This window comes from Nomascus leucogenys, chromosome 7b (genome assembly GCF_006542625.1).
Source record: "Nomascus leucogenys isolate Asia chromosome 7b, Asia_NLE_v1, whole genome shotgun sequence".
Lineage (NCBI taxonomy): Eukaryota > Metazoa > Chordata > Mammalia > Primates > Hylobatidae > Nomascus > Nomascus leucogenys.
The window spans coordinates 70,908,272-70,924,549 of record NC_044387.1 but is presented as its reverse complement, the minus strand read 5'-3'; the positions used below and the strand labels follow the sequence as shown (position 1 = coordinate 70,924,549).

Below are 16,278 nucleotides of genomic sequence, written 5' to 3'. Positions count from 1 at the left end.
CAAGTCTTGGGACAAAACAGGCTTATTAGCATGTCCGCAGTGCAAATGAAGAGATGCCAGGGCTTCTCATTAGAGCATTGGTCCCAGTCCACAAAACACACCATTCCAGTAGCATTTGTAGAACTGGAAGAGTTTGCTACCTAGTTAGTATTTAAAAAAGCAAAGCCAAAAAAATCTCAAGCATTGACGAACTTTGTCCATTTGGTGTTTGAAAAATGGCAGATCTTCTACATAAAAACTCCTGAGGATCTCTCTCTCCTCTCTGCACTGTAGTCACTGGTGTAAGAATGACTCAAACACAGGGTGGGGGCCAAAAGTTTCCTAGAACCACATTTCTACTGAATGTTGCTGTGTCTCACAGGCCATCCAGCTGAGCCGAGATGGGCAGTACCTGCTCACAGGAGGAGACAGAGGAGTGGTCGTGGTCCGGCAGGTGTCAGACCTCAAGCAGCTCTTTGCCTATCCAGGATGCGACGCTGGAATCCGGGCCATGGCACTGTCTTACGACCAGAGGTAACACTGGAATCATGGGCTACAAATAGGAGTTTCAAAAACTGCAGAGGGGTCTGGTTATGTTGTCTCACATTTGTAATCTCAGTACTTTGGGAGGCTGAGGCAGGAGAATCACTTGAGCCCAGGAGTTCAAAACCAGCCTGGGCAACATTGCAAGACCCTGTCTCTACAAAAAAAAAAAAAAAATTTCAAAATTTTGTAGTAAAACCTGCAGAGGGAATTTATTTAAATGGGCTGATGGAGTTGAGTTGTGGGGGTCACCTGTACAATCAAACCAAGAACACTTTTTTTAAAAGTGTGATTTTCTTTCTGATGACATTGCCACTCTTGGACAAAGGCTGAGTTCTCAAGGAATAGACAAAATTTAAGTAGCAAAGGCTCTGATTACAGTGATGCAAAGCTTTTTATATTTCTTTGAAGTACCTTTTTTCTTTATTATACCTTAAGTTCTGGGGTACATGTGTAGAACGTGGTTTGTTACATAGGTATACATGTGCCATGGTGATCTGCTGCACCCATCAACCCATCATCTACATTAGGTATTTCTCCTAATGCTATCCCTCCCCTAGGCCCCCACCCTCGCAACAGGCCCCTGTGTGTGATGTTCCCCTCTGTGTCCATATGTTCTCTTTGTTCAACTCCCACTTATGAGTGAGAAGATGAGGTATTTGCTTGTCTGTTCCTGTGTTAGTTTGCTGAAAATGACAGTTTCCAGCTTCATCCATGTCCCTGCAAAGGACATGAACTCGTTCTTTTCTTTTGTATGGCTGCATAGTATTTCATGGTGTATACGTGCCACATTTTCTTTATCCAGTCTATCATTGATGGGCATTTGGGTTGGTTCCAAGTCTTTGCTATTGTGAATAGTGCCACAGTAAACATAGATGTGCATGTGTCTTTATACTAGAATGATTTATAATCCTTTGGGTATATACCCAGTAATAAGATTGTGGGTCAAATGGTATTTCTGGTTCTACATCCTTGAGGAATTGCCACACTGTCTTCTACAATGGTTGAACTAATTTACACTCCCACCAACAATGTAAAAGCATTTCTGTGTCTCCACATCCTCTCCAGCATCTGTTGTTTCCTGACTTTTTAATGATTGATTGCCATTCTGAACGGTGCGAGATGGTATCTATTGTGGTTTTGATTTGCATTTCTCTAATGACCAGTGATGAAGAGCTTTTATTCATATGTTTGTTGGCTGCGTAAATGTCTTCTTTTGAGAAGTGTCTGTTCATATCCTTTGCCCACTTTTTGATGGGTTTTTTTTCTGTTGTAAATTTAAGTTCTTTGTAGATTCTGGATATTAGCCCTTTGTCAGATGGATAGATTGCAAAAATTTTCTCCAATTCTGTAGGCTGCCTGTTCACTCTGATGATAGTTTCTTTTGCTATGCAGAAGCTCTTTAATTAGATCCCATTTGTCAATTTTGGCTTTTGTTGCCATTGATTTTGCAGTTTTAGTCATGAAGTCTTTGCCCATGCCTATGTCCTGAATGGTATTGCCTAGGTTTCCTTCTAGGGATTTTATGGTTTTAGGCCTTACATTTAAGTCTTTCATCCATCTTGAGTTAATTTTTGTATAAGGTGTAAGGAAGGGGTCTAGTTTCCGCACATGGCTAGCCAGTTTTCCCAACACCATTTACTAATTAGGGAATCCTTTCCCCATTGCTTGTTTGTGTCAGGTTTGTCAAAGATTAGATGGTTGTAGATGCGTGGTGTTATTTCTGAGGCCTCTGTTCTGTTCCATCGGTCTATGTATCTGTTTTGGTACCAGTACCATGCTGTTTTGGTTACCGTAGCCTTGTAGTATAGTTTGAAGTCAGGTAGTATGATGCCTGCAGCTTTGTTCTTTTTGCTTAGGATTGTCGTGGCTATGCAGGCTCTTTTTTGGTTCCATATGAAATTTAAAGTAGTTTTTTCTAATTCTGTGAAGAAAGTCAATGGTAGCTTGATGGAGATAGCATTGAATCTATAAATTACTTTGGGCAGTATGACCATTATCACAATATTGATTCTTCCTATCCATAAGCATGGAATGTTTTTCCATTTATTTGTGTCCTTTCTTACTTCCTTGGGCAGTGGTTTGTAGTTCTCCTTGAAGAGGTCCTTCACATCCTTTGTAAGTTGGATTCCTAGGTATTTAATTCTCTTTGTAGCAATTGTGAATGGGAGTTCACTCATGATTTGGCTGTTTGTCTGTTATTGGTGTATAGGAATGCTTGTGATTTTTGCACATTGATTTTGTATCCTGAGACTTTGCTGAAGTTGTTTATCAGCTTAAGGAGATTTTGGGCTGAGACAATGGGGTTCTCTAAATATACAATCATGTCATCAGAAACAAACAGAGACAATTTGACTTCCTCTTTTCCTATTTGAATACCTTTTCTTTCTCTTGCCCGATTGCCCTGGCCAGAACTTCCAATACTATGTTGAATACGAGTGCTGAGAGAGGGCATATCCTTGTCTCGTGCCGGTTTTCAAAGGGAATGCTTCTAGTTTTTGCCCATTGGCTATGGGTTTGTCATAAATAGCTCTTATTATTTTGAGATACCTTCCATCAGTACCTAGTTTATTGAAAGTTTTTAGGATGAAGGGGTGTTGAATTTTGTTGAAGGCCTTTTCTGCATCTATTGAGATAATCATGTGGTTTTTGTCATTGATTATGTGATGGATTACTTTTATTGATTTGCGTATGTTGAACCAGCCTTGCATCCCAGGTGAAGCCCACTTGATCATGTTGGATAAGCTTTTTGATGTGCTCCTGGATTTGGTTTGCCAGTATTTTATTGAGGATTTTTGCACTGATGTTCATTAGGCATAATGGCCTGAAATTTTCTTTCTTTGTTGTCTCTCTGCCAGGTTTTGGTATCAGGATGATGCTGGCCTCATAAAATGAGTTAGGGAGGATTCCCTCTTTTTCTATTGATTGGAATAGTTTCAAAAGGAATGGTACCAGCTCCTTTTTGTACCTCTGGTAGAAATTGGCTGTGAATCCATCTGGTCCTGGACTTTTTTTGGTTGGTAGGCTATTGATTTCAGAACTTGTTATTGGTCTATTCAGGGATTCGACTTCTTCCTGGTTTGGATGTTGGAGGGTGTATGTGCCCAAGAATGTATCCATTTCTTCTAGATTTTCTAGTTTATTTGCACAGAGATGTTTGTTTATAGTATTCTCTGATGGTAGTTTCTATTTCTGTGGGATCAGTGATGATACTCCCTTTATCATTTTTTATTGTGTATATTTGATTCTTCTCTCTTTTCTTCTTTATTAATCTGCCCAGTGGTCTATTTTGTTGATCTTTTCAAAAAAACCAGCTCCTGGATTCATTGATTTGAAGGGTTTTTCATGTCTCTGTCTCCTTCAGTTCTGCTCTGATCTTAGTGTCTTCTGCTAGCTTTTGAATTTGTTTGCTCTTCCTTCTGTAATTCTTTTAATTGTGATGTTAGGGTGTTGATTTTAGATCTTTCCTGCTTTCTCTTGTAGGCATTACATACTATAAATTTCCCTCAAAACACTGTTTTAAATGTGTCCCAGAGATTCTGGTATGTTGTGTCTTTGTTCTCATTGGTTTCAAGTAACATCTTTATTTCTGCCTTCATTTCAGTATTTACCCAGTAGTCATTCAGGAGCAGATTGTTCCGTTTCCATGTAGTTGTGTGGTTTTGAGTGTCTTAATCCTGAGTTCTAATTTGATTGCACTGTGGTCTGAGAGACTGTTGGTTATGATTTCCATTCTTTTGCATTTGCAGAGGAGTGTTTTACTTCCAATTATGTGGTCAATTTTAGAATAAGTGCAGTGTGGTGCTGAGAAGAATGAATATCCTGATGATTTGGGGTGGATATTTCTGTAGATGTCTATTAGGTCTGCTTGGCCCAGAGCTGAGTTCAAGTTCTGAATATCCTTGTTGTCACTTTTCTGTCTCATTGATCTAATATTGACAGTGGGGTGTTAAAGTCTCCCACTATTATTGTGTGAGAGTCTAAGTCTCTTTGTAGGTCTCTAAGAACTTGCTTTATGAATCTGGGTGGTCCTGTATTGGGTGCATATATATTTAGGTTAGGTCTTCTTGTTGCATTGATCCCTTTACCATTATGTCATGGCCTTCTTTGTCCCTTTTGAGCTTTGTTGATTTAAAGTCTGCTTTATCAGAGACTAGGATTGCAACCCTGTTTTTTTTTTTTTTGCTTTCCATTTGCTTGGTAAATCTTCCTCCATCCCTTTGTTTTGAGGTGTGTCTTTGCATGTGAGATGGGTCTCCTGAATATAGCACACTGATGGGTCTTGACTCTTTATCCAGTTTGCCAGTCTGTGTCTTTTAATTGGAGCATTTAGTCCATTTACATTTAAAGTTAATATTGTTATGTGTGAATTTGATCCTGTCATTATGATGCTAGCTGATTATTTTGCTCATTAGTTGATGCAGTTTCCTTCATAGTGTCGATGGTCTTTACAATTTGGTATGTTTTCATAGTGGCTATACCAGTTGTTCCTTTCCATGTCTAGTGCTTCCTTCAGGAGCTCTTGTAAGGCAGGCCTGGTGGTGACTAAATCTCTCAACATTTGCTTGTCTGTAAAGGATTTTATTTCTCCTTTGCTTATGAAGCTTAGTTTGGCTGGATATGAAATTCTGGGTTGAGAATTATTTTCTTTGAGAATGTTGAATATTGGCCCAGCTCTCTTCCAGCTTGTAGGGTTTCTGCTGAGAGATCCAATGTTAGTCTGATGGGCTTTGCTTTGTGGGTAACCTGACCTTTCTTTCTGTCTGCCCTTAACAATTTTTCCTTCATTTCTACCTTCACATAATCTGCTGATTATGTGTCTTGGGGTTGCTGTTCTTGAGAAGTATCTGTGGTGTTCTCTGTATTTCCTGAATTTGAATGTTGGTCTGTCTTGCTAGGTTGGCGAAGTTCTCCTGGATAATATCCTGAGGAGTGTTTTCCAGCTTGGTTCCACTCTCCCTGTCACCTTCAGGTATACAAATCAAATGTAGATTTGGTCTTTTCACATAGTCCCATATTTCTTGAAGGCTTTGTTTGTTCCTTTTCATTCTTTTTTCTCTCATCTTCTCTATTTCATTAAGTTGATCCTTAATCTGTGATATCCTTTCTTCTGCTTGATCGATTTGGCTATTGATACTTATATATGCTTCACGAAATTCTCGTGCTGTGTTTTTCAGCTCCATTAGGTCATTTATGTTCTTTCAACTGGTCATTCTAGTTAGCAATTCGTGTAACCTTTTTTCAAGGTTCTTAGCTTCCTTGCATTGGAATAGAATGTGCTCCTGTAGCTTGGAGGAGTTTATTACCCACCTTCTGAAGCCTACTTCTATTAATTTGTCAAACTGTCCAGTTTTGTTCCCTTCCTGGTGAGGAGTTGTAATCCTCTGGAGAGGGGGCATTCTGGTTTTTGCAATTTTCAGGCTTTTTGCACTGGTTTCTCCCCATTTTTGTGGATTTCTCTCTTTAGTCTTTGATGTTGGTGACCTTTGGATGGGTTTTCTGTGTCTGGACATCCTTTTTGTTGATGTTGATGCTATTCCTGTTTGTTAGTTTTCCTTCTAACAGGCCCCTCAGCTGCAGGTCTGCTGGAGTTTGCTAGAGGTCCACTCCAGACCCTGTTTACCTGGGTATCATGAATGGAGGCTGCAGAACAGCAAAGATTGCTGCCTGTTCCTTCCTCTGGAAGCTTCATTCCAGAGGGGCCTCCACCAGAGCTCTCCTGTATGAGGTGTCTGTCAGCCCCTACTGGGAGGTGTCTCCCAGTCAGGAGACACAGGGGTCAAGGACCCACTTGAGGAGGCAGTTTGACTCTTAGCAGAGCTCAAATGCTGTCCTGGGAGATCCACTGCTGTCTTCAGAGCTGTCAGGCAGGGACATTTAAGTCTGCTGAAGCTGCACCCACAGCCGCCCCTTCCCCCAGGTGCTCTGTCCCAGGGAGATGGGGGTTTTATCTATAAGCCCCTAACTGGGGCTGCTGCCTTTTCTTTCAGAGATGCCCTGCCCAGAGAGGAGGACTCTAGAGAGGCAGTCTGGCCACAGTGGCCTTGCTGAGCTGCAGTGGGCTCCACCCAATTCGAACTTCCCAGAGGCTTTGTTTACACCGTGAGGGTAAAACCACCTACTCAAGCCTCAGCAATGGTGATGCCCCTCCCCCCACCAAGCTTGAGCGTCCCAGGTCAACTTCAGACTGCTGTGCTGGCAGCAAGAATTTCAAGCCAGTGGATCTTAGCTTGCTGCGCTCCATGGGGGTGGGACCCACCGAGCCAGACCACTTGGCTCCCTGGCTTCAGCCTCCTTTCCAGAGCAGTAAATGGTTCTGTCTCGCTGGCATTCCAGGCACCACTGGGGTATGAAAAAAAAAAAAAAAAAAACTCCTGCAGCTAGCTTGGTGTCTGCCCAAACGGCCGCCCAGTTTTGTGCTTAAAACCCAGGGCCCTGGTGGTGTAGGCACCCAAGGGAATCTCCTGGTCTGCAGGTTGTGAAGACCATGGGAAAAGCACAGTATGTTGGCCAGAGTGCACCATTCCTCATGGCACAGTCCCTCACAGCCTCCCTTGGCTGGGGGAGGGAATTCCCCAACCCCTTGCACTTCCCCGGGTGAGGCAACACCCCACCCTGCTTCAGCTCGCCCTCCGTGGGCTGCACCCACTGTCCATCCAACCATTCCCAATGAGATGAACCAGGTATCTCAGTTGGAAATGCAGAAATCACCCACCCAGCGTCAATCTCGCTGGGAGCTGCAGACTGGATCTGTTCCTATTCAGCCATCGCCAGCCTGAAGTATCCTTATTAGTAAATAAAATTGAAAGAGCTGCAAAGATGTTTAACGTAAAATGCCTTTATCTCTGCATATCTCTGCATATGGAGAGTCCCCTGAAAGATAGGGCTTCTTTCCTAAAAGCTCTCAAGTGGTAGATTTTGGAGGGATCATCTTATTCTGGCACCTTATTTCCTCTTAACGTATAGTCACTCATTTTTGTTCCTTTTAAAAAAAAATGGTGGCAACATATAACATTTTCCATCTAAACTCTTTTTGATATATAATTTAGTGGCATTATGTACATTTAGTGTTGTGCCACCATCACCATCATCCAATTCCAGACCCTTTTCATCATAAACAGAAGCTCTGCCTGTTAATGACTCTCTCTCCCCACCAGCTCATGTGCATTCTACTTTCTGTCTCTATGAATTTGCCTCTTCTAAGCACCTTCTGTAAGTGGAATCATACAATATTTGTTGTGTTGCACCTGGCTTATTTCACTTGGCGTAACGCCTTCAAGGTTCTTGCATGTTGTAGCACGTATCAGAATATTATATGAATATTCTGTGTTCTGTTTATCATTCACCTGTTGATGATGGATGCTTGGGTTGTTTCTACCTTTTGGCTATTGTGAGTAATGCTGCTATGAACATTATCATACAAATATCTATTCAAGTCCCTTTTTACAGTCCTTTTGGGTGTATGCCCAGGAGTGGAATTGCTGGGTTATATGGCAATTCCGTTTGACTTTTTGAGGGAACCCTAAAGTGTTTTCCACAGTGGCTATTCCAATTTCTCCACATCCTTATCAACACCTTGCTCTATTTTTTAACAGTTGTCCTAACAGGCGTGGTCTCTCATTGTGGTTTTGATTTCCCTAATGATCAGTGATGTTGTCTTTTCACTCTCTTCATAATATCCTTAGATGCTCAAAAGATTTTACTTTTTGTTTGTTTGAGACAGGGTCTCACTCTTTTGCCCAGGCTGGAGTGCAGTGGCACAATCACAGCTCACTGAAGCCTCAACCTCCTGGGCTCAAATGATTCTCCCGCCTCAGCTACATGGTAGCTGGTACTCCAGGCATGTGCCACCATGCCCAGCTTTTTTATTTTCTGTAGAGACAGGGTCTCACTATGTTGCCCAGGCTGGTCTTGAACTCCTGGGCTCAAACAATCCTGCTGCCTCAGCCACCCAAAGTGCTGGGATTATAGCCATAAGCCACTATACCCAGCCCTGATTTTACTTTCTATGAAGTCCTATTTTTTGTTATGAGTTTGTTTTGTTATCTTGTCTCTTTTGTTTGTTTTGATATCATATCCAAGAAACCACTGCAAAATCCAAGGTCATGAAGGTTTTCCCATATGTTTTCATCTAAAAGTTTTATAGTTTTAATTTAATTTATATTTAGGTTTTTGATCCATTTTGAGTTAGTTTTTTAATATAATGGTAGGTAAGAGTCCACCTTCATTGTTTTGCGTGTGGACATCTGATTTTCCCAGCATCATTTGTTGAAAAGAAGGTGCTTTCTCCATTGAAAGGTCTTGGCACCCTATTTAAGTACATATGTGAGGGATTATTCTCAACTTTCTCTTCTGTTGGTCTGCCTATAACAGTATGACAATGTTTTGATTACTATCACATTGTAGCAGTAAGTTGTCAAATCAGGAAATGTGCAACTGCTAACATATTTCTTCTTTCTCAAGATTGTTTTGGCTGTTCGGGGCTTCTGTCTCACTCTGTCGCCCAGGCTGGAGTGCAATGGCATGATCTCGGCTCACTGCAATTCTTAATTTTCCTTTTGGACTGCTCGTTGTTTGTTAGTATATAAAAATGCAACTGATTTTCATGTTGTATATCCTGCAAATTTGCTGAACTGAATTCATTTATTAGCTCTAAAAGTTTTTGTTTTGGTGTGGAATTTTTAGGATTTCCTACATGTAAGATCATGTCATCTGTAAACAAGAGACAGTTTCACTCCTGCTTTCCAATTTGGATACTTTTTTCTTGTGTAATTGCTCTGTCTAGGACTTTCAGTACTGTGTTGGATAAGAGTGGTGAAAGTGGGCATCCTCGCCTTGTTCCCAATCATAGGGGGAAAACTTTTTTTCATCAAGTGTGGTGTTAGCTGTGGGTTATTCATACATGCTGTTTATCATTTGAGGTAGTTTCCTTCTACTCCTAGTTTGTTTTCATAATAAAAGGATGATGAATTTTGTCACATGTCAAAATTTCCATCATCAGTTGAGATGATCATGTGGGCTTATTTTGTTGTTGTTTGTTCTGTTAATGTAGTATGTTATGTTTGTTGACTTTTGCATGGTGAGTCATCCTTGCATTCCCGGAATGAATTCCACTTGGTCATGATGTATATTCCCACTACTATGCTAGTGAATTCAGTTTGCTAGTATTTTGTATCCTGATCTGTGTGTTCTTTTGTTGTAATGTCTTCAACTGGCTTTGGTGTCAGGGTAATACTGGCCTCATTGAATCACTTAGGAAGTATTCTGGATTCTTTAAGTTTTTGGAAGAAATTGAGAAGGATTGGTGTTAATACTTCTTTAAATGTTTGGTAGAATTCATCAGTGAAGCCATCTGGTCTAGGACTTTTCTTATTGGGAGGTTTTTGGTTACTGATTCAATCTCTTCACTTGTCATAAGTCTAATCATTTCTATTTCTTCGTCATTCAGTTTTGGTATACTGTTTTCAGGAATTTGTGTATTTCATCTAGGTTGCCCTATTTGTTGGTATACAGTTGTTTCTAATAGTCTCCCTGAACTCAGTTTCTGCCAAATCAGTAATGTCCCAAGTTTTATTTCTGATTTTAGTAATTTGAGTCATCTTTTTTTTTTTTTTTTTGAGACGGAATCTCACTCTGTCACCCAGGCTGGAGTGCAATGGCGCAATTTCAGCTCACTGCAACCTCCACCTCCCAGGTTCAAGTGATTCTCCTGCCTCAGCCTCCCAAGTAGCTGAGATTACAGGTGCCCACCACCACGCCCAGCTAATTTTTGTATTTTCAGTAGAGACGGGGTTTCACCAGGTTGGCTGGGCTGGTCTCGAACTCCTGACCCCAGGTGATCCACCCGCCTTGGCCTCCCAAAGTGCTAGGATTACAGGCATGAGCCACCACGCCCAGTCAAGTCCTCTTAGTCTAGCTAGAGGTTTGTCAATTTTGTTATCTTTTCAAAGAACCAATTTTTGGGGGGTTTTTTCTATCATTTTACTATTTTGTTTTATTCATCTGTACTCTGTTCTTTATTATTTTCTTCCTTCTTCCCAGCCTTGGGTTTAGTCTGTTTTCTAGTTCCTTAAGAGGTAAAGTTAGGTTATTGATTTGAGATATTTTTAAATGTATGTGTTTACAGCTAAAAATTTCCATCTTAGCATTGCTTTTGCTGCATTTCGTAAGTTTTGGCATGTTGTATTTCCTTTTCATTTGTCTCAGTATTTTCTGATGTCTCTTATGTTGTTTTCTTTGACCCATCATTTATTTACTTTCCACATATTTGTGAATTTTCTAGTTTACCTTCACTTATTGGTATCTAGTTTCATTCTATTATGATCAGAAAAGCTACTTTGTGATTTTAATCTTTACTAAGTCATTAACACTTGTGGCCTAACATATGGTTGATCTTGGAGACTATTCCATGTGCACTTGAGAAAAATGTATATTCTGTTGTTGTTGGGTGAGTGTTCTATATACGTGTGTCAGGTCCAATTGGCTTACCGTATTGTTCAAGTCTCCTGCTTCCTTATCTTCCACCTGGTTGCTCCGCCCATTATTGAAAGTGGGGTATTGACGTCTAAAACTATTACTGTAGAACCATTTCTCCCTTTTAATTCTGTTAATGTTTGCTCTGTGTATCTTGGGGGGTCTGATGATAAATGCATATATAATTGTTGTATTTCTGTGAATTTACCCTTTTCTCAATGTAGTGTCCTCCTTTGTCTCTTGTAACAGTTTTTGACTGAAAGACTATTGTGTCTGATATTAGTATAAGCCACCTCAGCTCTCTTTGCTAGTACTTACATGGAATATCTTTTCCATCCTTTCACTTTCAAGCTGTTTGTCTTTAGATCTCAAATGGGTCTCCTGTAGACAGCATATAGTTGGATCATGTTTTTTATCCATTCTGCCAATCTCTTCCTTTTGGCTGGAGAATTTAATCTCTTTAATGACTAATAAGACTGACTTTTGCCACTTTGCTATTTTTCTCTCTGCCTTAGAGTTTTGTCTCTCATTTCCTCCTGTCTTCTTTTGTGTTTAGTTGATTTTTTTTGTAGTGACACATTTTAGTCCTTAATTTTGATACGAGGTACTAGGAAGGATACTGAATATGGCTTCTAAGGGCTGGTTCTAACCAAACTACACAGAGAAAAATCTAAGATAATGGGCTACACTCAGTTTAGGTTCACCTCTGTTCTCCATCTCTTTCCCTGCACCACCTCTTTGGGGACAGGAGACCAAGAAGCTTGCAGAAGTTCTTATCTTCAGTGATTTCAGTGAGTCACTGTGTTATGAGGACTAGGTCCTCACCCAGAGCATGATGGACATAGACTACTTCTCCACAGAGGGGAGACCAGCTTAAATTATGGTCAACACTCTTCTTTTTCACTCTTCATTGATTCTGCACCTGTCAGAGGTGGTGTCTCTTGTCACTTGAGTGTGTGCTGCTTCTTTCCACCAGCAGTTACTTTGAGATTGTGGTTCCTTCTTTTGATTCTGTTGCTTATATAATGGATGGGTCTTGCCAGCCCAGTCCCCCTTTAGAAATTACCAAATCTGTTCAGATTCTAGTGACTCATCCTGCACACACCAGCTGTCCTTACCCTTTCAATGAAAAAGCAAGCTGTGGCTTGGATCCTTGTGGAGTGTCAGAGGCAGTACTCTGAGCTTACTCAGGTATACATTTTAGTCATGAAATACCTACCTTAGTTCTCACAAATTGGAGCCTTGACTGCCATCTTCTATATTTACCTTGTGGATTTGGGGAGAGCAGTTTTTAGCAACATCTCTAGGACACACAGGTTTGTAAAAGTCCTTCTCTCTGTGCTTCTCCTAGGTGCATCATTTCTGGCATGGCGTCAGGAAGCATTGTGCTATTTTACAACGACTTTAACCGGTGGCATCATGAATACCAAACCCGCTACTGATGGTGACAGCTGTACATCAGCTCTGCCCCTAGGATTAGCAGAAGTACCTGGAGCATCATTCTCTTCTACCACATCTGAATGTAACTTAAATTTGCTCAAAGAAGCAAAATATTTTTTAAAGTTATTAATAATTGCTATTTTTGTAGTCTTTGCTTGACTTTTTTGGGGGGGGGATTAGCAAAGCAGAAAACTGGCTGCTGGGTTCTGTAGTTTTAAAAAATCTATATTTTTAGTCATAATGAGAAGTCTATTTTCACCAATTATGGAAACATACAGTGGAGCAAGTAAACCACTTATTCCAGCTATAATATTATGAAGAACATTTCCCATGCATCTACAAGCTTGAGAAATAATAGGATTTTCACAGTGGGGAAGTGGGTTATGATATTGGAATAGGAAAATTTGATGCTGTAATTTGGGTCCTGTATTTTTCCAAACAACTGTGCTTCTTCAGCACTAATATTTCTGGGATTTAAATAGTAATGTTTAAATTATGGTAAATGTAATTTAAAACATCTCAATTAATTCTATCAATATTATTCTTCAAGCATGTTTGTTTTAGACCTAGAGAAGTATGGTTTGTGGGAGGCTATTTTATTGTGTGGTTAGCACAAGGAATCTAATTTATAGCAAGTGTGAAATAGTTACCATTTCTTCCTGATCTGTCATCTTCATAGCACAACAAAATGAAATGATGGAAATGCTCTTGAGCTCACAACATTTGTTTTTCTTTTAAAGTAAATGCAAGTACCAAAGCTCACTACTGCGGTTTGCCTGTGCCCGGACAATGAGGCGGAGCCACTGTTGGGGCACCCCCTTCCCTCCCTGGGTTTGCAAATAGAGGCTACCAGGTGCTGTATTCAGCAACACCTGTTTTACTATTTGTTATTAAACTATCTCCACCTTCCTTTTGATTAGCAATTTGTATAAGAAACAATGTTATTTGGTGTTGTATAATTCTACTTTTCTAGTAGATTACTGTGTGGAATTCTGTGAAAAATATTTGAGAAAAGGCCTGTATTGCATAAATAAATTCTTTGTATGTTGTGAACTTTGATCTCTATTTCTCTTGCAACAGACCTCAAGTGGTCCCTCTTTTTTTCCTGCACACTCAGCTCTTCTCTAAAAGCAAGGATTTGGAATGAACAATTCAGTTTGACAGAAAAAGCTGAATAAAATGGCATCTGTAACTGAATTGTTGGAAATGCCTTTTTTGCTAAATTTTAAACATTAATAAAATGATTCACAAAGAAAATGTCAAACTCTGATTCAGTCCTAGTTTTTTATCAATAACCAATGTGAGAGACCCTCCTGACTGAAAACAGGAAAATGAGCTTTCTTTGGCCAGATCTCTCCTCTTATTGAGACTCACACAAATGACCTAGACCTGAATCTTACAAATGCCTAGCAAGGAACTTTATATACCATTTCATCTGAGATCCATCATCAAGAAAATAGATGGTGAAATGTGGGGGAGGGAAAGTACATTTTAGAATCAAAGAAATACCCAAGTTGCTCATAAATTAACTGATGAACATCTTCACTGTTAATATCATTAACTTATGAATATTACACTTTGAAAACGTAAGTGAACAATAGTAGAAGAAAATGGCAATACCTAAGTCATACGCCACACAAATGATACTTCAACCACCCTATTCTTAACAAGCCTAAAGCAAAGCTCCTCTTGAAACCTAAAAGAAAAAAAAAATCGGTATCTCCACTACCTTTATTGTTTTAAAAACTTAACTTACAACTAACGAAAATTAATTGAAACATAAATAGGCCGGGCGCAGTGGCTCACGCCTGTAATCCCAGCACTTTGGGAGGCCGAGGCGGGCGGATCACTTGAGGTCAGGAGTTCGAGACCAGCCTGGCTAACATGGTGAAACCCTGTCCCTACTAAAAATACAAAAAGTAGCCAGGCTTGGTGGTGGGTGCCTGTTAATCCCAGCCGGGAGGCAGAGGCAGGAGAATTGCTTGAACCTGGGAGGCGGAGGTTGCAGTGAACTGAGATTGTGCTATTGCAATCCAGCCTAGGCGACAGAGTGAGACTGCATCTCAAAAAATTATATTATTATTATTATTAAAAAATTAAATATTAAAAAAGTAACACTTCATGAAACAAGGCTGGCATCAACACAAGGGCTTCTTAATGACAGAATCTGTTCAGTAACAACATCTACAGTTTATTCAATATTTACTTATTCAATTCTAACTCCTTAGAAAGGCTATTACTTTACATAAATGTAAACCAGTTAAGAAAAGAAGTGAAAGTAGAGGTGTTTTGGGGCTGGAAATGAGGGACCCACAACAGAGGGAGCAGTGAGTATGCACAGTGAGTGGATGCGGCTGGATGAGCTGTGCTTGGTCCATGTACAGTAATTGAGGGCTGGTTTAAAATGCATTGCCTCCAGAAATTAAGATTTTCCTCCCTGACATATTGATTCTTACTGAAATATAACCAATCAAGTCCCTGAGATGCTGTCATTTAAGAAATACCATTAGATCTGTGGGAGAAAGCAGGAGGGCTGAGAGACAACATGAACATCTGAAAAACGTCGACAGAAACGTGTAGACAATGCACTCTCAGATGACAGCATCTTACTCCCAAAGTACACCAAAAATCAATGCTTTCATAAATTACTTTAATAAAAGAGCTATTTTCTCCATTGAGAAACATCACACCTCACTTCTGCTTAGCATACACGACAGGAAGATTCCGAGTGTCTTGCATACGAATCACGAGTAGCCATGAGCAGGGCATAAGGTCAGGAACTGACAACGCGGGGTTGCCCTTTGCACGTGCTCTAAGAGCAGCTGAGCCAGAGGGTCGGGGCCGACCACACACTTGGTGTCACGTGTCCTCCTACGCCTGTCAGAGGGGCAGTGAGATGGCAGTGGTTGTGTGAGTCAAGCTTGCAGGACATGGTCAGGGAACCTGGGATGCAGCCCCACTGCACCTACTTTGTACCTTTTTTTAGCAAATACAACAGCTTGCAGCAGCTTAGATCCACCATGAGAGGTGGCTGAGGTAGAGATTTTCACTGAGTTTCTTTGATATCTTTTTACTGGCTGTGATCTCAAGAGCTTCTAGCCATGCAAATCATGGGCCTGGTTTCGTCCTTTCTACTGTGACAGTCCTGCCCCACTCTCCATCCCTGCTAAAAAAAAAGACAGCTGACCCCATGATATAAACAGATTCCTCCTGGATCCAGATGCAGAAGTGTCTTTCATTTAAAAGCTGGAATAACCCACCACTGAGCTAGGTGGAGAAACTTCACCAGTTCCTGGTGTGTGTTCATTATGGATTAGCCCCATAGCCCCACATGAAATCACATTAGCCCAAAGTATGTTCACAGACAGAAGCAGGATGTAACTTTAGTCTCAAAATCTGCATAACCTATAGATGAGCAAATGTGCTAGTACCTCCACTTGGCAATTTTTGCCCTACCACATGGAAGGAAATCGTTTCCTACTTCAAGCAGGACCCAGCCCAGCTACCCCCGTTTTGTGTAGCATAAAGTTGAACCACTGTTAATTCTGTAGGCTTCACAAGTTATCCTTGCAGAGGAAGGAGGCTGGGAAGTTTCAAAATTTCCTACTTGTAAGAAGGAATGGCAAGACCATAAAGTAGCAAATACATAAATAGCCAAACAAACCATTTTAAAGTTCTACTTCCTCTCAGGTGAGTGGGAGAAAAATCTTTTGGATTTTTCTTTTAGATAGACTGGAAAAGTTGAGTCCATGATGAACTTCTTGCATGCTCTATAGTCGTAAGATCGTTAAAGACCCAAGACTACTGTTAACACCACTGACACATCACTCCCAGCCCGGGCTG

General features: G+C 40.5%; 1 protein-coding gene across 4 annotated transcripts in view; it reads left to right on the top strand.

Moving 5' to 3' along the window:
- LRBA (LPS responsive beige-like anchor protein) overlaps positions 1-13,692 on the top strand; it is a 765,281-nt gene extending 751,589 nt beyond the window's left edge. For 2 of the 4 annotated variants that reach the window (XM_030816230.1, XM_030816232.1), the window contains exons 56-57: positions 362-513; positions 12,347-13,692. In XM_030816230.1, coding sequence (XP_030672090.1) covers positions 362-513; positions 12,347-12,437 — 243 coding nt within the window. In that variant the 3' untranslated portion in view covers positions 12,438-13,692. The remainder of the gene's footprint in view (positions 1-361; positions 514-12,346) is intronic. The other 2 variants (XM_030816231.1, XM_030816233.1) reach the window with 1 other exon arrangement.
- Positions 13,693-16,278: the final 2,586 nt, after the last annotated feature.